The 27,543-nt window shown below is 24.6% G+C and overlaps 1 protein-coding gene across 3 annotated transcripts in view; it reads left to right on the top strand.

Annotated features, from left to right (window-relative positions):
• Positions 1-27,085, top strand: part of LOC113555636 (putative fatty acyl-CoA reductase CG5065) — a 47,046-nt gene extending 19,961 nt beyond the window's left edge. For all 3 annotated transcript variants that reach the window (XM_026960099.1, XM_026960100.1, XM_026960101.1), the window contains exons 4-9: positions 4,021-4,166; positions 16,118-16,227; positions 16,408-16,600; positions 20,530-20,769; positions 24,248-24,505; positions 25,410-27,085. In XM_026960099.1, the coding sequence (XP_026815900.1) occupies positions 4,021-4,166; positions 16,118-16,227; positions 16,408-16,600; positions 20,530-20,769; positions 24,248-24,505; positions 25,410-25,569 (1,107 nt within the window). In that variant the 3' untranslated portion in view covers positions 25,570-27,085. The remainder of the gene's footprint in view (positions 1-4,020; positions 4,167-16,117; positions 16,228-16,407; positions 16,601-20,529; positions 20,770-24,247; positions 24,506-25,409) is intronic.
• The last annotated feature ends 458 nt before the right edge of the window (positions 27,086-27,543 follow it).

The following is a 27,543-nucleotide window of genomic DNA, read 5'->3' as shown; positions in this document are numbered from 1 at the left end:
AATATTGATAGTTTAACATTCTCTTGGTAGAATACATTTTTAGATTAACATTAATCCAGGGAAGGTGACATTTATAAATCAAGTAATATATTTAAAAAAAATTTAGTAATAACATATATAAAATCCATACAAACGTTATGTATACAAATACTAATTAGCTAATGGATGTATAGTGTAGACATTCTTTAAATAGTTATGGCAGTTGTAGAACATATAAATGATTTATTACAAAGAAGTCGGAAATGTTTGAATTGACATTTCTTTAATAAACTTTAAGTTGTATTTAAAGAAATACATTTTTAAATATTAAAACTTTTAGTACCTGGTTGAAAATACTTGCGTGTTATAAAAAAACAATAGTTCATTGAAATAGAAAGAAAAAACAGGAACTTATTATTTTATGTGTATATTATTCGCCTTTAAGTTAATCTATATTATTTTATCACGTATACAGTTAAAACACTATTTTACATAAGTAGGTGCTCTTAAAAAGTTGAAAAGTAATATTTATGAATTATATTATAAGTAATAAACAAAATAAATGAAAAATATAAATTTAAAATGTTTACATGTGTAGGTACATAAATACAACCTCGAAATTCAATATAAGAAATTACGTTATTGTCTATGGTTATATAATATATAATTAATATACTTAAATAATACTATTAGTCCTCCTTTTACTTATTTATATTACTTAATACTAATTAATAATAAATTTAAAAAAAAATCCATTAAGTAGCCGCTCCGCTATGTGGTAGCAGTCGGGTTTATCTAGTATTGAGCAGGTCATTGTAATGCATGTGATCTATTTGAATTCAATAAATTATATACTATATAGCATATACAAATTGATTTTGAACGGAGACGATTAGTCCGTCTATTGTCATATAAATATATTACTATTAATTATTATAATAATTTATTTTACTATTAGTGATACGTTAATACGTTATACATTATAATCAGACAATATTGTAAAATAAATCTAAATGTTTTGGAAATAATATACGTAAAAGTTTCAAATCCCCACGAAAATATTTTTAATTTGCAATAAAAATATTAAAATTGTTTTACTCTGTTTAAATATTGTATTTCATCCAAATTGAACTTAAAATACTTACAACAAATTTATTTAAATCTAAAGTTTATAACATTTTTAGATTATTTGGTTTCATTATAAACTACAAGGAAATATTTGTATTAAATTATCAATCTTGAGCTTTAAATATTGAATAGGTACTTAAAGCATTTTTAACTAGAAAATAATTTACACATTTTTATGATTTTGACATTAACATTTAGCTAAAATTCAAATACTTATAAAAAAAAAAAACATAAATCTTTAACCTATGAGGAATTTTTGATTAAGTTTTCAAACTTTTTGATTTACTCATATTAATTTTTTGAATGTAACGATTCATCATTGAATTCAAATTTATCACTTCCACAACTATGACTTACTCAAATACGATTAACGATATACTAGATACTTAATGTGCAGCAGAATTCAAGTATTTGATAAATATTCTGGTAAAAGTATTAAATTATAATTTATACATATTTATTTTTTATTTATTATTTTTTTAATTTATAATCTGTTAAATATATAATGAACTATTATTTAATATATTGAATCTATATAATATAGTGAAAAAAAGGCTTGTTTTTTAAAACAAAGTATGGTTCTTTATAACTTCGATTTCAACAAATATTCATTTTTTTTTATTAATTGTGTGTCTTTATTAGACGTAAAAGTAATAATACAATGTTTATTTGATTTGATTTCATACAATTATAAGCAGATATTAACTAAACGATAGGTAAAATTTTAAAAACGTATGCTATTTCTAAGCTGATAATCTCTTTATCCATATTTTAGAATTAAGTACTTTACATCAAAGAATATAAAAGGATATAAACTGGAAGTATGTTAAAAATTGATAATTGAGTACAAAAAGTATATGAGAGGAGTTTGTAGGGATAAATAGGTATTCAATTATGTAGGTTATACCACAATTATTGTTTTTTTACACAAAATGTTTTCATTTAACACTGGTACTCATATTAAAAAACTTAAGTATAATATGATTATATTTGAGTGAGTATACTAATTTCATAAAAATACAAATATTTATTTTTGATTGAGTAAGTTTTGTCAAGTATATTATTTTTTTTCAAAATTTCAGGTTACATAATGAGTATTTTATTATTAGCATTGTTAATGCTAATAATAAATGCTAATTATTAATGGTATTACTGACATTTGTGTGCCTGTAAATTGTAACATTTAAATAAAAACACAATAATAAAATTAATAATCCATTTATCCAGGAAATTATTATATTGTCATATATGGCACGATGTATTTAACACAAATTTTCCTTCGTGTTTAGATTATGTAAGCAAAATGATAAACTCGCCAAGTAAAATATTTCATGTATAGCTTGTTTTAAATAGATAAAACTTTGAAAGAAAGTATTATTTGTGCCTATTTGTGTCTTGTTATAAACGTGTATGTGAATCAGATATTTCATGGATTTTTAACTTATTTATTGCCCAATGCGAAGGAATAAAATAGTAATGTGTATTTTATTTATTTAATTATGTGTCCATATTGACATAAAAAGAGCTATTTTATTTTAAGTATTTACCAATTTTATAAATAATAAACATCGCCTGTCCAAATGGATCTAGAAAAAAACACGCTTTATGAACTGCGAAATATCGTACTTTTAGGGCGTAACGGTAAACGTTGTCATCTAAATTAAACGTTATATGTTTAAGTACATATAATACATTTATATCATATTATGTTATATAAATATGAGTATACAAATAGTTGTGAACATTGTTTCAACAAAGATTTTGTTGAAACAATTAAAAGTTAATAAATAAAAAAAAAAAATTATATTTCTTGTTTGAACTTTTCAAACTATAGGAACTGTATTCATTTAATATACTTCACAAATTTCTCTACAATGTACAAGGTAATCCATTTAAGAATTAAAGACTCGTTATTAGGGCTTGAAAATTATATCACTAAAAAATTTAATTTTTAGAACTTTAATATGCAATTAAAAACACCTATATTAACGCCGAAATAGTACCAAAAATTGGTAAATGTGAAAAATAAAATTGTTAAGTTCATTTTTAAAATTTTAATTTTATAAATTATCTATTTTTTTTTTATATAAAATATGGTAGTATATATTTAGGAATTATAGATATTTAATTAGACTGAATAAATTGTTCGATACGATTATCATTAAGAACCAATAACATACTGGCTATTTTAAAATCAAAATAATGTTTTTGTTAGCATATTTGTATAATTTATTGGAGTTGTATTTTGTATTGTTTATTTCCATTATTACATAAAATATTCCTATAACTAGCACTTAAGACTCTAAATTACCAAAATAGCACTAAAAACCGTAAATATGCATAAATTAGCATAATTAAATTTTTTACACGACGACAAGAAAGTGTGAAATAAATTTATAAATTACTTTTGATATTTTATGGTCATTTATAACTTATCAAAAAATATACATTTACTAAAACTTCCAAGCCCAGCTCATTATTTTTAAAACTTAAAACATATTTACTATAACATTAAATTATGTAAAAAAATGATATTTTCAAAAAAGTTTTAACGTTTGGAAATAACGAGTTTAGAGTGTTTAAACACTTGTGATTACCTTGTAAATATAAATTATAAAATAATTAAAAACTTAAAATGTTCTAATTTTTATTTTTATTTACATAGTATGTAATTAAATAAAATATTTAAATCGTTATATATTTTAATCTTATAATAAATAATTTATCAGAAGGTATTAAAAAACATTGAAACTATTTAAATTTATTCATAGATACAAATATATTATCTACATCTTATGTCTACACTTTTGAATTTAGAATAACTACCTATGATTTAATTTTTATATGCCTTAACTTTTTCTCACACATACGCTTATATTATATTATATTATATTATGTATACATATGTTTTAGGCCTTTGTACACGTTTCCACTGCGTATTGTAATTGCAACCGGCAAGATGTTGAAGAACATTTGTATCCCATTCCTGCAGACCCAGAAAAAATTATTCAATGTGTCGACTGTCTTGATGAAGATCTTCTGGAATCTATAACACCAAAGTAAGTTTATTATTATATAGTTTAATATTATAATTGTTTGAATGAACAGTATATAAACCTTACATTTGTTGACAATATAAAAAAAAAATAGTACTTATATTATTTAAGTGGTAAAAATACATATATTTCCTTACCATATTAACTGATAATAATATGTTATAATAATATTTTTCTCCTCAAATATACTTTACCCACGGACTCTATATATTCAACGACTGACTATTGACAATCTTAACTAATTTACGGCTATACAGTCAATTGTCGGGAGATGTACAATAATAAACGCTTAATAAATAACGTTTTATGTCGAGACAGTCACTACCGTGTACCTATATTGAGTGATTGTGAATAAATAGCTGAACTCCGCCGAACATAATTAATTAATATTTTCATGTAGTTTACATAGTTCATAATGGATGAAATAACAATTATTGTGATATTACGTAGTAGTAAAATGTTTATTTACGAGTATTTAAATCATTCGTACACGTAATAAAAAAACACGGAGTGACATTTATTTTTGTTGACATTTTCATTTAAAAGAACGTTAACGATAAATAACGAGAAAAAATGAAGGAAAATAATAGAAAACAATATAAGTATGAAAGTTTAAGATAAAGATATTTATAGGTAATAAATTAATAATTATACGTCATACTATTTTAAACTTTGAAGTCCTTGATTCTATTATTACTAAAAATGTCCTAAGCTCCAATATACAATAAACTGGGTACAAACGTTCCAAACCTTGAAAAGAAAATGTCCTAAATTATGTTATAGAATTATGATTTATATCAACAGTAGTAATTTAATAATTTACATAATCTAGATATATTTTAAGTTAATTTGTTATTCCAAAAATGTTTGGTTATATAGCAAATATGAATTAAATAGGTATTTTATAAATGTTATCGTCAGTCGTCTGTGTCACGAATCATGATGAAATGAGTATACATGAGTTAAATAAAATATTTTAAGTAAAGTAAATTATTTTAATAGCAGTTTTACATTATCTTTGCATGTTAAAGAATAAATAATATTAAGTCAAGGAATTGTTTAAAATATACTTAGATACATTAAGTAGGTATACAAGTATTCTAATATAATGAATAACTGTCATCGGTCATAAAATAAAATAAACATTATTAATAATTATTATTATCAGATAAATAATAAATAATCATTTATGATTTTTATTTTTTTTTAGTAAAAATATTTAACGCATATGACTTATAAAAAACAATAAGACACAAATAAACATATGACAGTTGTATTTGTTATAAAACTTACTACTTAGTTTAAGTTTAGGCTATATAATAACACAATTATCGAGGAGTAAATACAAATTAAAAAATACATTCATCATATAATTAATGATTTTTATTCAAGATAATGATTAATAGCACTAGATAGCTCTTATAAAATAAATATAACTAAGCACTTAAATAGTGTAACTACTTTGATAGGACAAGTAGTTACATTATATGAGGCCCAAGACTGAAAACAATTTAGAATATTTTAATATAAAGAAACATAATAAGAAAAAGTACTTTTTTAAATCTTTTAAAATCTTGTTGCATTTTATTTTTATTAATAAACACTGGTTTGAGAAATCTAGAAACTAATAGCTGTGAAAAAGAATATTTTTAATATATAAATATAGGTACAATATTATGCATGCGTATAACACGATAAGAAACATAATGCATTTAGTTTTAGTTTCTGAGAATAATGTATTGATTTTACATGATGTGTATTTTTTTTATAAATGAGTACACAATAAGTTGTTCATAAAATGCTTTGATTTTCAAAAATAAGAGTAGTTTTGGATATTAAAATGCATCTAGTTTGTACCTTAAATACGTCAAATTTAAAAATTCCCAGTAATTATTTTTACAATTGAGAAAAACTAACAAAAATTAATGAAAAATGAGAGTTTTTACGTAAATCCGATTTTCGACAAAATTGGTTTTTTTAATATATCTCGAAAAATAAATAACCACAAAATATTTATATTATGGTTTTTCAAAAATAAAATTATTTTTAGCTTCATAAAAAATTTATTTTTATTTTTTAAATGTCAATTAAAAATTGCCTATTAGAAATGCTTTAAAATTGAATACAAAACTTTTCATAAGTTAATCATTTCTCAGTTATGAAATATAAAAAAATTATTGACACAATATTTTTTATAAGCATATAAAGTTAGAATTTAGACAAAATTCATAAAAATCTCGAAAATTAGTAAATTATTTTGTAGTTAAAAATTCATAATAAGTTATTTTTTTTATCTAACTTAGGAAACTTTAATACAAGATTCCTCAAATAGTTCATATTGTTAACATAAAATCTAAAAATATATAAAGATAATTATTTTTTCTAGATACCTAAGTTTGAATTTGGACGAAATTACTTATTTAAACGATAAATAACGATAGGTTAATTATTTTGTTACAACTTAAAAATATTATTCGCGTGAACTTAAACTGTTATGTATTTTATATTATTATGCTTTTTACAATACGATGTATACCATTTTTGATTTCTTTAAAAACTGATTAACGATATTTACAGAAAGATGTTATTAAATTTTTTGTTATAAATTGAAATACGTAATACGGAATAAATATATCATATTATATTATTATTATTATTATTAAATAATAATAATATAATAAGCACTGCAATATTTTAGAAAAATGTATCAACCTGGTAAAATACTAAAAGTAAAATAATTGACTATTAACTATATAAAAAAACATTATCACTTAGTAATATAAGCTGATGACCGTTTTCGCTCAAAATCGCAGAATCGTTTTTGTATATTATGATATATATCATTGAATTCAAATTTAACAGACCTATAATAGTGAACCACTTAAAATTTATTGTACAACAGAGTGGTACTCACTTACCTACCTTTTTTCTCTTGGTTATTATTTCTTAAACATACCAAAGTTCAAGAATTAAAAATAGTGTGTAGATATTAAACACTTAAAATAAATAATAAGAAATAAAACGTACGTATTCAGTATTGTAGTTATTGTACAACATACATACTGGACAACTAATTGGACATTATAGGAGGCAAACCGTTTTTTATATATATTGGTATTGAGTATGATAGCTATATAAGACATTATATTGTCAAACTGACAATGTCAAATTAGAGTTTTCTTCGATGGTCGATCCAAATTAATTTTAAGTATGTTATTAAATTATAAACATCGATCAGATATGTTGGGACAAAATTATATCTCAAATCTGCAGTTAGAACGATATTGCAAACTAAAAAATCAGTTAAAGAATCTCAGAGTTTGGGGTTGACAGATAAACGATTAACTTCGTTCAATCGTTTCCTTAGCTTAAATTTCTTTAAAATGTTACAACAGTTGTCAGTCAGAGAAACTGTTATTGAAAAAAATCTATGCACAATTTTATAATTGTATTTAAGTATTTGTATTATCTAGATTTAGTTCACTATAACATACGATATGACATATTTTGAAATTTTTATTTTCGTTTAGTCGACATTTTATCAGTGATAATCATAATAATAATTTTTATGGAAAAATGTTTATATTTACTAAATGCAAAATGGGAACTTTTTTACCAGATTATTATAATTATAATTGAACTATTAACAAAAGCCCCTTATGCCTAAAACGCAAGGGAATGTTAAAACTAATCAATAAAATAGTATTATACGCACATGTATATATTTTTTTACTTATACAATTTATTAGTCAACTTTTTTTTCCTTCCCTTTCAGCGTTAACACTTTAATTGGATACATTTTTCTATAATTTCATAGTATTATAATTGTTTTCTTTTTTTCCAAAAATATATTTTAATAACACGATTATGAAACGCGGCGTTATAAATAGGCTATTTCGCTACATCACTGTCTATGGACTCATTTTTCAGACACGTCGGTGTTCAATAAACACGATATCCGATTCTATAGTAATATTTAAAATTATATAAAATTCAAAGTATGGTTTTAAGTTTTGTGGTTACTAATTTTGAACCTTATCACCACCCTATTAAATTCAAACATCGATATATTGGATAACAACATTTAAATAACTTTAAATTGTTAGTATTTTTACATTTCAATAAGCTATTTTTACTCAGTTTATTGAAAATTCTTAGATGCTTCTTTTTTACTTAATGTTAGTTTAAACAAGTATGGTAAATTTATTGCATATTTTAACAAAATGAAATGCATATTTTTATGCTGTACATACCCTAGCAATGGGTATAACACGATTGCGCCCCGATCCCTTTTTACCTGATTAAATCACAACACGATTACGTACCAAATGGTATACGATGTATAATTTAGGTGCAACATAAAATAATATATATAATTCATAATTTCTGTTGTTTTCATATTTTAGAATTTTCTATTATCAAAACAAATTATCTTCGTTGGTTTAGTTAAAAATTGTTTTTTTTCTAAATCATACTATATAATATAATATATTATAAATGATATTATAGTCAAGATTATTTTTTTACTTCTATTATATACATCATATTAAAAATTCAAAGAGTACCATATTTTGACTATTTTTATAATTTTATTTTATCGTTTACTCGGTGTAAAGCATTGAATTAATTTATAGGTACCTAATAAAGATAATACTTTCTTAATCAGTGATATTAAAAATAAATTACAAAAGGAGCAAGAATAAAACAACTTTAAATTTGTAACGGATACTTGGGAAAAAAAATATATAAATAAATATACTAATATACTAATATATTTTTAAAGACGTCGACATTGGTGAATATTTTTGATAATCTAAATACGTTTCTCGCGAACAAAAAATTGTTTCTGTAATTGTTTTTACTTCCATCTAATTAAAAAAAATAAACACTTAACTACCAAACAGTAGGCATTTATAAGTTAAAACCAATCGTAAATGTTTTTAATATATTACTTTATAAAAATATCAATATTCTCCCAATTGCTTGATGAATACTATATTTTAAATGAAAATTGAATACCTACGTGAGCATCAAAAGGATCAATAAATAGTTCTTAAGCATGCTTTTGATGTATTTCAAAATTGCGATGAAGATGTTTTATTTTCAATAAATAAATTATTAAAATATTAATTACTTTACTCATCAGTAATTCTAATTCTAAATGAACATTACTTTCATTATGATGTCTTAAAACATGATATAATCAACCATCCGTAAAACACGTTTGACTGGCCATACACTATTGAAAATTCACAAGGAATAAACGTTGATATTAAAATAGTAATTTAAAATATTTACAAAAGTAAAGTAAAATTTTCATTTGATATATGCAAACAAATAAACATTTTAATTTTTAATCAACATTTTTTTTCCATGTGTAAGTTTAACATTTAAATACATTTTAATAAATGAGTTATTTATAAAAAGTAATATACTAACATTCAGTAAACAATAAAAGAAAAATTTTAAGTATTATATTTTATCTTGTTCTTATTTAATTATGATAATAATTATTTATTTGAGTTTGCTGTATGAAACAAGAACTCGACGATTTGACCTTAAACCTTGAAAACAGACTGCCTACCTACATATAATAGTTTGGTTTTTATAATATATAAGGCATAGGTATTTATTGATTCAAAAACAAGATATACACATCGGTTATCTTTATCCTGGTTTCGATCAGTGGTATGTTTAAAAAAATGATATAGGGGCAAGAAGGCATTTATTATAGATCTCAAGTTTAAATAAGATATTGATAACAAAATGGTTAGTTATTAAATATATTTAAAACACAAAAGATAATAAATATTATATACCAAACATGTTTTCCTTTAATAATATATAAATATAAATTCCAATTTATAGATTTTTTAAGTTTATTTAAGAATTACTTCATTTATATATATTTTATATTATTTAAGGAGTGTCTTTTGACACAAATATTTATTTTCAAATGAAAACCAACATACTTAAACTGTACATTTTTTAGTAAATAATAATTTTGGAAATAAGCATAACAGTCTTTAAAAATTGTTTCATAAAATTATCGACTAGTTTTATTGAATCTATTATTTCTTAAATTCTGAAAAATTTTTACTAACTATAAAATTTTAATAAGCCTACTAGTATTTTAATATATTTAAAATTATCTATTTTAGTTTATGAAATTAAATAACTCAAGAATTACTCAATGTTTTCAAAAAAGATACAGGATTAACGATTTAATAGAAACAAGATGAATTTCATTTGAAATAAAAAAAAAAGAAATGATACAGGACACTCCTTAAATATTGTAAAATTTAAATACATATTTGAAAATATATACTTTATAAGATATATTGAAATTCCAATATAGGAATTTAATTAATTCTTTATCAAGTGAAAACATTAGGATAATCATGATTAACGAATCATCCTGTATATAATGTAAGTAGAATTTATATTTTTATATTCTATGTTTTATTTATAGTTAAATACTTAAATATATTAATAATTAATTATTAAATTACAAATTATCTTCTCAAACACAGAACCTAAAATTAATATTAAATCAAATTCATTATTAAATACACGAACATACTATATATTTTTAATATGTACCTACCTGTTTAATGAACCTTTTTTTATTTAATAAATCATTTTATATTTGAATTACTTCATTATCCAAACAATATCTCGCTATTACGTATTTGCCCATCATACATTATTGTAACATAATAACAATCTGCGTTAAAGTCCACAGGGCACTACATACAATTATTTAATTCTTATAATTAGGCTTTTTTTATACAGTTTTAAAAATAAAAACGAAGTATACAACTTAAAACACTAATAAGTAAAAATAATGAGTTGAAGATAAAATTAATGAAATTGCTAATGAAATCATGAGACCGAAATTTTACTCGTACAGATGGACGATGGTTAAGATATAAATTCTAATTAAACCTAGTAAAATATAGCTATAATATATATCTATGGTATTACCGCTATTGAATATTAGTTGATATGTCTTTAGGCTATCGTTTAGAGATTTGTGTATACCTACATAATTTTAGGTTATAAATTTCAATATCATTAATTATGGTGATAAAAGTCGAAACGATAAAATCGTGAATCAATATGATAAAGGTACACTGTTACCTCACACTAACACTAATACTCACAATGTTTGAATTAATAAATAAAGCTGCGAAATTGAGTAAATTTATTTATTATAACTCAGTTAAATAATATACTTTGTGTGAATTTAGATACGTATAGGCGTGCATCAGGGAGGGTTTAGTTTCTATGGTAGTCCACTGGACATGTTTATGATGGGATTAACATCAGCGATTGGGTTCAAAGATATTTTTGACATTTTAATACAATACCAAATTACAAGTATATTAGAAATATACATACCTGCACTAAAGAACAATTTATATGTAGTATAATTATTATGAGCATTAAATGTATTGTTGTACGGGGGTGTAGCGTACGTTAAGTATTGCAAGCACTGCTTACGGCAAAAAAAAAGAAAAAATTGTTTTAAAAAAATTCAAGTCTTGTTTAAATTAACAATTTAATAAAAATTATCAGTTATTTTTAGAACATGTACTATGTTTGATGGTTACACAATGCTACAATAGATCGTACGGGCCGCCGTGTCGCCACTCATCGGACATTGTTGATACCCACAATAATTGTGGGTGATTTATTTTCGTAATGCTTTATTTATACTTAACGCGGCGTAATATAAATTGAAACTGCTTTTATGCGAGACTGTTAAAATTGCATAGGAAAAGCATCATAGGAAGAAGCATGAATCATTACGCACAGTTCATAAACATTTTCAATTTTTAGATTAGTAAATGTTGATGCTGTTCTTTCAAACACAGGACAACTTGAAACAAGTAATTATATTATTTTTTGCCTCCACATATTGGTTCTTGTGCGCATAGCTTAAATTTAATTGCAGCTATTATTTCTTCTATTGAAGATAATAAATACAACAAAATATCTGAATCCAAATTTCAAAAATTAATTAGATTTTTGGAATCTATCTTAAAGAGTACAGTTACAGCTGATAAAGTCTTAGGTAAATATGTGGCTGTAAATTTTTAGATCCTTTAGTGTCCAGGTGAAATTCACTATTCCATCATCTGATGACCAAAATAATTTTGACAAACAAAACTGAAATAGTTAAAATATTTGAAGAATTGAGATTAACAAAACAAATAAAAATGACTTAACTTTTTTAGGAGAGGATTGCATGGTGATGGAACTTTTAGTCATTTATCTCAACAATATACAGTGTTAAACATGGTTTTATTGGGTTATGATGCACCTATTATTGAAGTATTACGCCGCACTAGATAATTTATAATACTGTATTATGTCTTAAAATAATTTATAGTCTAGAAAAAAAGGTTTAACTATTTATGTATAGTAAACTGCTTTAAAAAGTCTGGTAAGGTTCTCATAACCACCACCATGAACAACGAATCCCTTGAACTCGATTTACCCAATGTACCATTAGATGTTTCAGGATCCCAAATAGATACAGAAACCTTTAATGAGTGACTAACTATAAATTAGGACTTGATTGAGTATTGGAAAAATTTATAAGATTTAATTAATAAATTGATTTATTATATTATGGTATCTCTATGTTAAGTTTGTAATAAAGTAATAGTATTAATTTTTTTTATAATTAAAATTAAAATGTAATTATTTATATATTCATTTTTATGATAATACAATAATGAAAACAGTCGTCTATAATAACTCAAAAATATGTTTATTGTTTAAGCATTTTAAACATAAAACTGAAAATATCAAAGTATCTAAATATAAACTTTTAGATTCTGAGCGGAGCAATAAATGTATTGATTTTATTATGGTGTGTTATTTTTATTATTACATGCTGTCAATAAAACTTTTCGCTTTTCAAAAATAATATTTTGGTTATCGAAATGATTCTTGTTTGTACTTTTGAGAGGTCAAATTCAAAAATTCCCAATACTTATATTTATAGTTGAGAAGAACAAATAACAAATAAAGGAAAAATGGGAATTTTTACGCAAATCCAACTTTTAAAAAAAATTGATTATTTTTGTTTTTAATTTCTAAAACCAATAATTATAGACATTTGAATTTTTTACAGAATGTTTATGTTATTATTTTTTATTCATAATAAAATCAAATTATTTCAAACTATTTATAGGTATGAGACTTTTTTATTTTTATTTCTTTATAAACTACAATTGAATAAAAAGCTTCTCATAAGTTAATCATTTCTCAGTTACAAAATATCAAAAATCTATAGTCACAATATTTTTTTATAATTGTTTAAGTTAGAGTTTTTACAAAATTGATAAAAGTCATGAAAAATAATAAATTATTTTGTAGTTAAAATTTCATTAAAATTTTTGTTATAGTATCTCAGATTTAAAAATGTAATACAAGGTTCGTTATTAGTTGGTCGATCTATACGTGAAAAAAAATTCTACCGGAAAGTCAAATTAATTTTTTATGAGCATTTCAAGTTTAAATATTTACAACATTCGATGTTTACCCATAAAACAATTATTTCTCTTCAAACAATTTATTTGCAAAACTTTCGTCAAGTTCTTCAGGTGTAATGAATGTAATAGTATTATTGAAACATTATTATTAAAATCGTAGTTAAGTTTTAGATCTGATAATTGTAAATATCATAACTAAAGGGAAACCTAGATCCAACATTTTACGACTTAATACATTTAATGAACAAACTCAATCCAAAATTAAGTGGATATCTTTCAACATCTACTGTTTTTATGGGCGCTTTCGAGTTATAAATGATCTAAAACAAACAATTTCTAATATTTTATTAAAAACTATCAAAAACGAAATTGAGCATACAGATTTTGTTTCTGTATTCATGAATAAAACAACGGACACCATGTCCAAATCTCAATTATCTATAAATTTATGATATATATGACTAATGGAGGTAGAAGAAAGATTTTTAGGATTTGTAGATTTAAATCACGATCTCTCTGATAACTGTTTAGCTGAATATGTTTTTTGTTTATTACATTAATATAACTGCAAAGATAAATAAGTTCCACAAACTTATTACAGAGCTGCCGTCATGTCAGGACAACATCATGATTTACAAACATTATAATTCGCTCAAAATGTAAAGATGCAATATTTGTTCATTGTTATACTAAGATACTAAATTTAATATTGATTATATGAAATAATGTAAAATATTTTTCACAACTATATCTAGAATTTCATCATTTTTTCCAAATTAACAAAAATAATTAATGCATTTGATATAGAATTGACTTATATATAGGGATTTCAGTCTGTGACTCCAACACGGTGAAATTAAAATAGTTAACTCATTGAAATGATGTTTGAGTACAGAAAAGTATATATTCGATTGTAGAAAATAGACACGGTATAATGAAAAGATATCGTGTGCAACAGAATCTTAACAAACAATTTAAGATTTTGATTTCAACTTTTTTCTTTTAATATTTGAAAATATTTTACATCAAGCAACAATACTTTTTAATAAAATACAAACAAAAATGTTTGATGTAAATAATAGCAATAAAAAAAAATTAATTTTTAAATTTTTTAAAAATATAAGAACAGATTTTAAATGCTTTTACTTAAAATAGGAACAGTAATTATAAATATATATATATATAAGATTGAAAAGGCAAAGAGTGAAGTATTATTAGTACATAGAAAAATAAATTACCGAAGACTATTTTGAAATCATCGACGTATTAATTCCAAAAATTAATGAAATAAGTTGCAGAAATAATTCAACTGAATTGTTTTTTTATAAAAGTTTTTTCAAAATTTGAATGGTATGTCATAAAATTTCTTACAAATGCAACGAACTCGTTTAAAGATATAAATATGGTGAACATTCTGATTTTGCAATTGTACCTCATATTTCGTACTCATTAAATTAATTTCATATAATAATCAATCATGAACTGTGGATGTATCTCAAATTTAATAACAATCAGATAGCTTATCAAAAGTTACAAAATTAGATCAATAACAATTTCAGCAATAAGTGTAAGCACTGAACGCTGATTTTCTTGTTGAAAAAAAAAGGATACTTCTATGATTGTTTATTCTATCAATTAAGAAACGATCTTTGACTACAATTCAAAACAAAAATTAATTTTACAATGATGTAATTATCGATTTCACAAAAAAAAAAAAAGAAATGATTTAATATACAAATAAAATATTTTTTTTTATTTATTATTATGTATATTTTATGTAGTGGTGAAAGTAGTTAATATGAACCACTATATTTACTCACTCAAAACAGTGGCGCCTTTAATTTTGTAAGAGTTATTTATATAAAAAAAAATAAAACAGTATTGCATAATTGAAGTTATCTTTTTAGATAGTGAACATTTAGTTATTATCTAAAAAATTAATTCTCATATTTTCTTTTCCGCTTTTCTTTTTTCTTTATAATTTTTCAATATTTGTACAATCAACCAAGTTACTGAAGTGGGGATACTGTGAACTTGTAAATTACTTCGCATAATTATTCAAATATTTTAATTTCATTTTTATTTGAAGAAATAAAACCACTGAGGTTTAATTATGTTTATTATATGTGTATATTTACATTTAATATTTATAACTAATTGACTATTATTATAAATTGTTATTTATTTTAATAATAATCTAATTTAAACGATGTGCATAATGTTTTAGTTTCCAAATGTATGATATTTAGACTGATATATTATGTAGATAGAAATTTGATATTGAAATTTGGAATACATGTATTATAAATTCGTTTATAATTGATGTTACATTTTTAAAATTCTAAACTCAAAAACAAATAAATAATTATTATTTTCATAAAATATAGAGCATTGTTATTGTATTAAAATGTACCAGTAAAATGAAACATTGGTTTTGTTTTTCAGGATTATCAAAGGATGGCCAAACACATACACGTTCACGAAAGCATTAGCGGAAAAGATGTTATTACAACTAGGCGATGGATTACCCATAGTAATCGTCAGACCATCAATAGGTAATTTTCAGTTGAAATTAGTGCAGATAATTGTAATAGATTACATATTGTACATAATAAGAGTTTGTACTAATAAAATACATCACCTATTTCAATCACGCATTGCACTTAATTATTTATTTCTATTTTTTTTATTTATTGCATTGTTTTTGTTTTTTTTTTTTTTTTGTACAAACACAGTTACGGCATCGTGGAGAGAACCGATATTAGGATGGGTAGACAATTTAAATGGACCGACGGGCCTGTTAGCTGGCGCCGGCAAAGGGGTTCTGAGAACACTGCTATGTCATAAGGACTTGATTGCTGACCTGGTCCCAGTAGATATATGTATCAACTTATTAATATCGGCTGCCTGGTACACGGCCATCAATAGGTAACATATTTTACTATGACATCATCGGCTTTAGTTTTCGTAAACGTGAAATACGAAATAAATTTATTGACAGTAAATAAACCAACGACGTGATTTGCATGTATTCAAGTTAATGGATTATTCTAATAACTATAATATCTTTACAGTTGTTCGTTGTATAAATCCTTAAAGTAAAAAGGTATTACAATTAAATTATATATATCTTAATATTGAATACCTATACAAAATCCAATGTAAATTTAGATAAATACAAATACAATTATGTAGACTACGACTGTCAATTGTATAATTATATTGAATTTCATTTCATTTAAATCTTGAAATATATAGTTTATTCTGACACGCATATCTTTGTTTCTAATCGAAGTAAGGAATTATTGGTTTATGCGGTCTTATTTTTTAATTTACTTTTGGTATCTTTGTCTGTATATAGTTTTGTTGGGTACAATAATGGGTGTTAAGAAAAATATCATGTACCGTCTTTAAAAATCAGAATTTGAGCCAATACATATTTTTTGGTTTTCTCATTAATTTTTTTTACAGAAAAAATGTTAACGTTAATCAGTTATAAAGAAATATCTCAACTATAGTTTTTTAAACAAGCTCGGCTCAGAATTATTTTTAGAATGTAAAGATTTGTTTTTTTATCTCAAATTTAATATAACTGCACAACACTATCCAACGCCAAAATCATTAAATTGGGATTAGTGTCCCAACACCTTTGGTACCACTTATACTTAGCACCATTTCACTCTGATTTAAATTTTTGCATTATTAAATGTTTAATGATTGATTTTTATTTCCATGATTTATCATTTAATTAATTATTTAAGTAATCACTTTGAGTGGTTGATATTTTATCCTTAAACAGTAGTTTACCTCTTTGCATCCTTCGTATGGATCTCTGCATCCGTATTTCTCATACGCATTACTGAAATGACCAGTAAAATTGATTATCTCAAGCTCAAGTAATAAAATATGTTACTGATATTTTAAAATCACAATACTTAGATATATGCGATGTATAGTATAATAATATACATAATACATATGCTATATTATATTGTATATCGTATATGGTTATAAATATAAGCCTCTTAGAAATATTCTTCAATATTAACCAACTATTTTTTTTTTTATTTAAGGCATAAAATGCTTATTGCATTTAGCTATATGATTAAATATAGTTTTAGTAGTTACAATAACATAAGCATAACATAGAAAGGTGAAAAATTATCTTTGCTACAAATTATGGCAATTTATTTCAACGAAAATATTAAACAAATTTTGTATCTTCTTTAATAATAACCTTTAAGCTTATCTATAAATAATATATTATTAGGTATTTAATTACGCACTTTAGTCAAAGTTATACAACTGTTTTGAATGTAACTTAATTAAATGGAGTTTTCATATTACAAAAGCTTAGACACTTCCCTATAGTCTAATACTAAGGTTCTATCGAAATAATAAATAATATACCTAGGAAGCTAAAAAAATGTATTTTATCCATAGTTTATACAACCGTTCGTTTAATATTCGTATTTTACAAATAAATCACCAACCGTGTTTAATATTAACCACCATATTCCAATGTTTTTATTGCCTAAATTTATTTTAGTTATTATTATCTTGTAATATCTTCTTTATTCTTTTAAACGTAAATATTTTATACTAGAAAAAAAAATAGAACTTATTTGTCAGCCCATTTTAAAAGTGATGATATTTGACTGTCTCAATGAGTCTGGTGTATTACTTGAGCAACTTGTGCCTGACATAAAATCAGTGATCATATTAAAATTTAATGCATTCCCTACTATTTAAAAAAAAATGTGATCAACCTACTCTTACTTTACCATTTACATGTATATGTGATAGACGTACTAGAAAAAGAGAAAATCAATTCACGCCACTTTCATTTAAATCAAGCACACTGGTATGTGTAAATCAAAATATGACCCTAACTTTTTAAAAATCCAAAGTGAATATTTATTTGGTTTAAATTATAATTTTATTGATTGATTTTATTCAAGTATTTGAAAATAATATTAATGATAAGAGTGTCCAATGTGATTTAGGCAGTGTAAGTGTTGATCAATATTTAATGAAACTAATAAGAAATAGTCATTTGAATAATAAAATTTAACTACTTGGTCTAATATAAGGTGACAGGTATTATGTTCTTTATAACCAGTGGCGAAGCGTCATAGGAGAAAATGAGACAACGTCTATCCACTAAGAAATTAGAACACAGGAAAAATATTTTTTTTTTATAAAATATTCACAAATTTTAACGTCATTTATATTATAAAAATGATACATGTTTTAATATTTGTTAAAATTGGTTTTTCGTTGTACGGTTATATGGTCTTTAAGAATTATTAAAATAGATTAGATGCGCGCGATACGACCACGCGAGTTATTCCAAATATTGTATTATATCAAAAAGACGTTGCGATACAATGTCTCCCAATTATGGGTGCGTGGGTATAGGGGGGATTTTAATGTAAGTGGGGTTTACTATCTTCGCTATGAGACACGTCTCGCTATTCGGATTTCCTCAATTATTGACATCTCCATCGCGTTGTTACGCCATCGTCCCCTGCAAATCGCTATTACTGATAGCCGATAGGTACCTACGTGTTTCTTAATATTGTTGTTTTTATATTGTAGTTTGTCCTCATGGCTGATGATATAATTTATGTGTTATGTCATTTTGAACGATGGAATTATTAATTGCTCATACGAAAAAAAAATGTATTATCGAATAGGTAAAATAAAAAGGGAGGAATCCAAACGTATTAGTGTCATTTTATTCAATGTCACCCCAACTAAAAACTTAAGCTTCGCCACTGTTTATGACTATGAAAAGTTAATTATGTTTTGAATAAATACATTTTAATTTAAACATACCTTTTTCCAACGATGTCTACGAATTAATCCAATGAATAAATTGAACATAAAAAATGTATTGCCATATTTAATTTGGTTTATCTAATGTGCTCAAATGCTTTTTTCTTTAATTTATTTTTCGTTTTCGAAATCATCTGTTGACGAGTATCTAATATTCAATAGTTTTTCAACTATAATATAACCACTTATAAAACGAAGAAAATATAAATTAATTTATAAAATAAATATGACCGTTTCATATAAATTATTTCAACACTTTTAAAAACTTCGTTACAAAATCGACGTACAGATTATTATTACTACATTTATTATTCTCTATCCAATTGATTTTGAACTGGATATTTTTCTCATTAATTCGATTATGTTACAGTTAGCCAACTATCACTAAAAAATAAAATTATTTCGTGATTATTCTAAAATGAATATGTGAATCCACATGGCCATATTTATTATGTACTACATCACAAATAGCTCTATTTTCATTTAAACAATTTAGATGTGTTTCTCTAATGGTGATAACAATTTCAGTATCAAACAGCATGAAAAAAATATTACAATGTTTCCTAATTGCAGACTAAGTAATAAAAACTATGTGAGTTGCGGACGAAATCTAAAAAGATGACATACGAATTGCAGACAAATTTCCAATCATTATATTCAATATAAATATTGCAAACATTGAACAATTTGTATTAAAAATGGACGATTGGCGAAAAAAATATCTTTGGGTGGGGGGGGGAAGTTAAACCCTCCATCCACTAGGTACGGCCTTATACCCAGCTACTCTATTAATGACTATTTATTAGTATTATGATTGTGACAGTGCTTTTGAGTTCTAATTACTGAAAAACAAATTTTTCCTGTGTTCGCAACTGTCTTTTGATTTGAATTTTTTTTAACTCTTAGGTTAATTTTTACAAAATAAACACTATTAAACTTAGATAATTTTATTTATAATCTTTTTATAATATAATATATATATTTTCAATATTTACGAATTATTTGACTTTTTGCAGACCAAAGGGAATAGACATCTATCATTGCACGTCGGGCACAACGAATCCAATTTACTGGAAAGACATCGAACGGTTAGGCCACGAGTTCATATTAGAGAATCCATTTAGTGACATTTTGTGGTACCCGGGTGGCAGTTTCAAAAGCAACAGAGTCGTCAACTATTTGTGTGTAGCCGCTTTTCAAATGGCACCTGCCTACATCATTGATGCGCTCGCCAAAATTACCGGTAGACAACCGAGGTAAGATTTCACAAATAAGTATAATGATATTGCATATTTACATAGATTACTATTGCAGATTAAAGAGACAATTTAACTGGGACAAACGCTTGTTTTTTTATTACCTATACGACTATACAACATTATACATTTTTTTTTCATTTAATATTAAGAAAATCAACACATATTATTGAATCATTATTTAATCAACACAAATTAAATATTCTTAATTACAATTTTAATTTACCTAGCTCTTTTAAGGTTTATCTTGTGTAAGGGATGGGAAATTATTAGGTATATTATTAGGTACTAAATATTAAAATAATAAGATAATATAAATAAATATATGAATATAATATAAACTTGATATAATATGACATCTAAAAAATAAATAAGCAAAGAAAAGAAAAATAGGAATTTTAACATAAACTACAGGTGTTCCTATCCAATTCTAGAAATAAATATTTATATACTACACATTTAACATTCATAAATGTAGGTTAATAGTGAACTATAGTAATACTATATAGTAACTATATAGCTTATAAATAAAATACTGTAATACTGACTTATTTCCTTTAAAAAGAAAATAAAAAGAAATATTTATTGGTTGTAAATGATAAAAGCTATTATTCCATGTAATAGAATTTGATAAAATATCATTAACGCTTAACAGTAAAGTACAAGGGCTTCGCTTCGTTTGACATCAATATGTGTCAAATTCACGTATTTTAGCATCAATGAAGGAATATTTGCTTGGTAGTTAGTATAGGTAGCTCGACCGTGAATGACCTTTTTATATTGTTAGTAGGTTAACAAGTAAAAATTGAAAAGCAGATGTTAATTTTAAAATTTTTGAACTGAGGAAATTTTAGTTAGATACTATACATGTTTATTTCAAGTAAGCAACAAATAAAAAGATTTTTATTTTATTAAATTGTTAACTCAAGTATCAGAAATATATACAGGTTGGCGGGTCACCAAGTTTTCCCAATCCATGTGTTAGCATTAAATGTAATCACGGTTTTGCATAATATTAAACATTAATACATTATTTACCATTTACCCTTAAGTCCTTGGTTCTTACTAGTTTAAGTTATATTTATATATAATATAATTAATTATTGAACAATTCAATATCGAGTCATAAAAAAAATTTATAATAATATTAGTTTAATAATAATTAGGTATTACGAAAAAAACTTGAATTAAAAATATGTATGCGGTGAATCATAAATAGAATAATCTTAATCTATATGAAAAAAATATAAAAGACACAATATTATGTAACATAGCTCATCAAATCATAATAACTATAGATAAATAATTAAGTAAATAATTAATTATTGAGCTGAACTATTAACTTTTAGTGGAAATTCGTTTGATGTAGAGAGAGGGGTGTTCTGCATCTACATAGATCATTTATTGGCAATGTCATTAAGATATACGCGATACAACAAATCATAATAATATATTTTCAATAACAAGTATATCTGGTTCCTTAACTGTCAATTACACATATCAATATGATCAATAGATATTTATAAAATGAGCATAGCGTGCAATGTACGCTGTAGAGTAGGTCAACTCACCTGCCAGTCCGCGGACGCCAGGGTACATAATTTTAAAAAAATTCTTGTCTTATGACATGGACAAACAATAAGCATATTCTTCTACATAGGATTTATCCAGAATCAGTTACAGATTAGAGTTTCGGAAATCCTGTTCGCAACAACTAATATGAGGGACTCTTAAAAAAATTACTATTTATTAGTAATTTGAATATTTGATACCTATATTAGTTGTATGATTATATTGGGTTATTTGATAAAAGTGAGGGTCCTAAAACAAACTCTATACCCAATGGCGTAATTTGAGAAACAAATATCAAGGGTTGTAAAAATTACTCAGGATGCTCAAAACCCGTAGGGACTTTGCCCCCACACCCCCAACATTATAAAAACAAACAATGTCTTAATATATTATATTAATATAAAATACATTTAAATCTATATAATTCTTCTTTTATATAGATACATGTTATTAGAAACCATATAATATTTTAGATTTTTATAATTAGTATATAGTATACAAACATTAATTTTATTTAAGTTTTAAATCACACAATCTTTTTATAATTATAATATAATAAATAATATCAATCGTTTATAATTTTAAAATTGTAGGCTATAGCAGTCTCATTATTATTCTCTATTTCAATGTATTAATAGTAATGTACATTTACCTTAATTTTTATTTAATTTATTTTAGTGAATTTTAATCAATTATATTATTTTCATTGTTTGAGTATTGATAATATTTAATCTCAATTTTCTCATTCTTCAACATTTTATATTTGATAATTAATTAAGAGGTCGTAGTACCCGTATGTGTTATCTCAGTCTTACACACTCACGACATCGCAAATATTCGTTCACTAATTTCAGTATTGTACTGTTAGTTTTGATAAAAGAATGAACTGACCTATTATAAAATGTAAAGGTAAGATTATCGTCTATAACCCCACGTAGCTTTTTATTGATATTATTATATTTAAGTAAGTTAAGATCATTTTAAAATTCCCTGGATAATAATAGGTCAGAGACAACACATCCGGGCATTACGTCCTCTTAACTAAATAATTACTTACTTATTTTACTTATTTTTTACAATATAGCGATTAACCATAAATATGAAAATTTCAGGGATTGCAAAAGTATTATTTTGCAACCCCTAAATTATATTTGGGATTGCAAGTACGACCAATTGTGCCCCCCCCCTCAATTACGCCACTGTCTACCACCATTAAAACTAGTACTACCCAAGGTTTGATAGATATATCATAATATCATTTAACCGAATATAAATTACAAGGTTCTTGGATTTGGATATCTAGTCACTATTCTTAACATAGCTATATTTTCTCAGAGTGGCTCCAGACTCCAGAAGTTGCATACAAATATTTTTACTCCTACATAGATTTTGTACATAAAGCTCTAAAAATAATCAACAATTTCTTAAAAAAAATACTTTATGACTAGAATAATGAAAAAATTATTTAAAAATTAATTTAGAATCCTGAGTGAAGCAATGAACGTACTAAGTTAATAATTTCACAAGGTTTCACAAGGCGTGTTTTATATTTTTGTGTCCAAAACATTAGATTATCGATTTTAGACTTTTAGAGTGATTTTTGGTAAAAAATTTGATTTAGTACCACTGTCGGGGGGGGGGGGGTAAAAAATAAACAAATGTTCAGTATTTTTCAAAATAACAAAGAATTACAACAAAATAACAAACCACTTTTCTGTACAGTAGAAGTCGAAGATAATTCGTCTACTAACTAATATTAGTACGAGCGAAAATACCAATTACGTTTATTCATTTTATATTTTTCACATTAGTTTATACTTTAATACTTAGATAAGTAAACTAAATTTAATGTACATAGATCATAATAAATAATTATTAATTGATTTGTTTGTGCGTACACATGCAGGTTGATTCGAATCCATAAAAGGCTACAGAAAGCGGTATCGTGTCTAGAGTTCTTCACCACGCACGAATGGAACTTCAAGAACACAAACGTGCAGAAGCTGTTTACCGAACTTGACCCCAATGACCAAAAGACGTTTTACTTTGATGTATCGCAACTGGAGTGGCGGAGCTACATCGAGTCGTACATATGGGGTACCAGGCAGTTTGTGCTTAAAGACCACCCAAGCACAGTTCCCAATGCCAAATTGCGATTGAGACGGTATGTTTAGTTCGGAGTTTTAGTTTTATTTATACTTAAGAGTATTACTTGACTGATTTTATGAAATGTTTTGACGACCTTGTATAAATGAACTATTTGCATTACTGGGATTACTGGAGACCCCTTTTTTATAACTTTAAACGCATTTGAGGACAATTTTTGAAAAAAAATAAACTTTTTTTATTAAATTGTTTACTTGAATTTTCCATATTCTATAGCCTCCTCCTAAATTTTAATTGTACTTTTATAAATACTTACGCCAGTCGACATTTTCAAATAATGTTGTGACATTTTTTAACGTTATTATTGTTTTATTCGATTACACAATATTTCCGATGTAATTCTAATTGTTACTATTGTTTTGTAAGATTAGTGAATTGAATTTTCTAAACCATAAGTGTGGCAACAAGGGTTTTGTAAACTATAAATATTCGTACGACGTTCGTAAAACCGATCACTCAATATATTATTGATATAATTTTTAAACTTTTTTAATGAATGATTGATACTGACACTGATTGAGGTTTGATATAGCTTATGTTAATATTTTGAAAATATTACCAGTTTTATATACATACAATTTTTAATTTTACGCCGTCTTGTGATGTTTTCAATTGCTATTGGAAAATAATAAAAAAAAAAAATCTCTTTAAATCACAGTGTTTTTTTTAATCCATAAAAATTTGTTGAGTGCTTTTACTAACCCCATGCCTAAAAAATACATTACAAAATTTATGGGGTAGCTCTTTTGATCCATTAGGAATTTAAATCATCCTTAACACAGCTTGAATATTAACGATTAAAACGGTATATTAAAGGAATGTGAAGGTCAAAGACGACTACTTAATCTAAAAATCTAACCTCTTAGACACACATATTTAATCAGTTTTTTTCATTGTTTCAGAATGTACTATCTACACCGGACTAGCCAAATGTTGTGTGTCGTGCTGGCAATCAGATACATATTACTAGGCAACAAGTCTATCCGGCGGTTTTGGTATTCGGCTCTGTGTTTCCTAATAAAATGTATCAGTAACGCTACTTCTTCTCTGCGTCTGCTGTAAGCCGCAGACTCGCATTCAATAGAATAATATTATACTTTCATTAATATTTTATACACAGCGGTGTCCGCCATACGACAGTGCAATGATCGTATAATATAATGTAACACGCATTATACATTTCTATATTAAAATATTACATTATTTAGGTATATTTTTAGACGATTGCGTATTGCTCGACGAACTTAATTCAATCAATGATATAGGTTATCATTATAATATATCATCAAGTATATCAACCGGCCATAAATATTATATTATACTAATTTGTCTCATTCTGATTATAATTTCCCCTATTCCGTTATACTTTGTAAGATAGTAATCAGTTACATTCTTATTTATTATTTTTTCCGCGTCTCTAACAAATCATACTATATTATTAAACCTAAGCCCATATGACAAGTTCATTATGTATGTTTTTTTTAATTATTATTATTATTATTATTATTATTAATATTCTATACTATATACATATTATACACCTTACGGCTTCTGCCAATGTAAGGCCGTTTTAAAACTAAAAATTACTTACTTGCATTACATATTTAAATGTAATATACATTGAAAGACATTATTATATAATTAATTGTATGTCACACTTAATCATCTGCTTTAGAAATAACAAATACTGTACCTAATGTACCTATATATACCAAAATGATAATGATCGTTGATCGGTAGTTTGAAACTAATTTCAATGATTCGTTTGATGAGGCTAAGAATGATACCCCCGTTTAATAACATATACCTATCATGAAAATTATTATTTTTCCATTGATTTAATATTGTTTAATACGTTAACTATAGTGGTTATTATTGATAGTACGTGATATATTGTAATACAATGTTATATTTGTGCTTTGAATTGCATTGCGATAATATTAATTTATATTCAATTGTTTGTACACTTTGTTAACTATGTATTTGATTCCATTGTTAGACAATAATTTCCATTTTATACGAAGATTATTATATTATTATTATTATTATTATTATTATTATTTTAGCCATTTCGATAATTAGGATTGTATAATAATACTGATACAACGTTGTAAAATAGTCTAAAATGCCTACTTGGTATCCTACAAATATTCTATTCTTAATTAATAAAATAATTTACATATTTATTTATTACGCACATAAGCACTTATAAAGACAGAATGTCATTGTAATTAATCCACAAAGACATTAATATATAATTGTAATATGACATAAAAAGTGTAAAGATTCACAGCATGTTAAGTAGGTACACATAAATGTACCTACTCACACCAATGAATAAATGAAATGCACCGGAAATAGGCACAAACATATTTTGGCTGCATCCGAATAATTGGTTCCCGTACCTAAAAATTAACATCCGAATTGATTCCCGATATTTTCCAACAATTATAAAATGTGACATAATAATTTGAAAAATTCAAAAACAATTTTCATTTTATTGATATTTAAAATTAAAGAAATGGATAAATGTCAACAACATGGCGTTTCTAAATAAGTACCTTAGTATAAAAAATAATTTATTTTTATTTTTACTTAGTCAGTATTTTTTTTTTAATTGTATATGTTTTTATTTTTATTTTTATTAATTATTAATTATTATATTATAATATTAATAATTATTAATAAGCGATTTATAATGACATTACATAATATTATATAACCTGTTTTAAAAAATAATTTAAATTAAAGAATAACAGGTAATATTAAAACGGTGTTAGAAAATTGAAAATAAAATTAATCTGGATTATAAATATGATAACTCTTCATAACAACCCGGGAACCAATTAGGATTTACCAAAACATTTTTTTTCTTATTTTTACTAGTCACCTATATCTTACCTATTGATTCAGTAAGTACCTATCTGCATAGATAGGTATGTAACTATATAAGTACAACTAGAACATACATAGTATACGTTTTTATGCTTGGTGTATACATTTTCACCGATAAGCTGTTTTATAGTGGACGTAGAT

The sequence above is a fragment of the Rhopalosiphum maidis genome, chromosome 3 (assembly GCF_003676215.2).
Source record: "Rhopalosiphum maidis isolate BTI-1 chromosome 3, ASM367621v3, whole genome shotgun sequence".
NCBI classification, from domain to species: domain Eukaryota; kingdom Metazoa; phylum Arthropoda; class Insecta; order Hemiptera; family Aphididae; genus Rhopalosiphum; species Rhopalosiphum maidis.
This window is presented reverse-complemented; position numbering and strand designations above follow the sequence as displayed.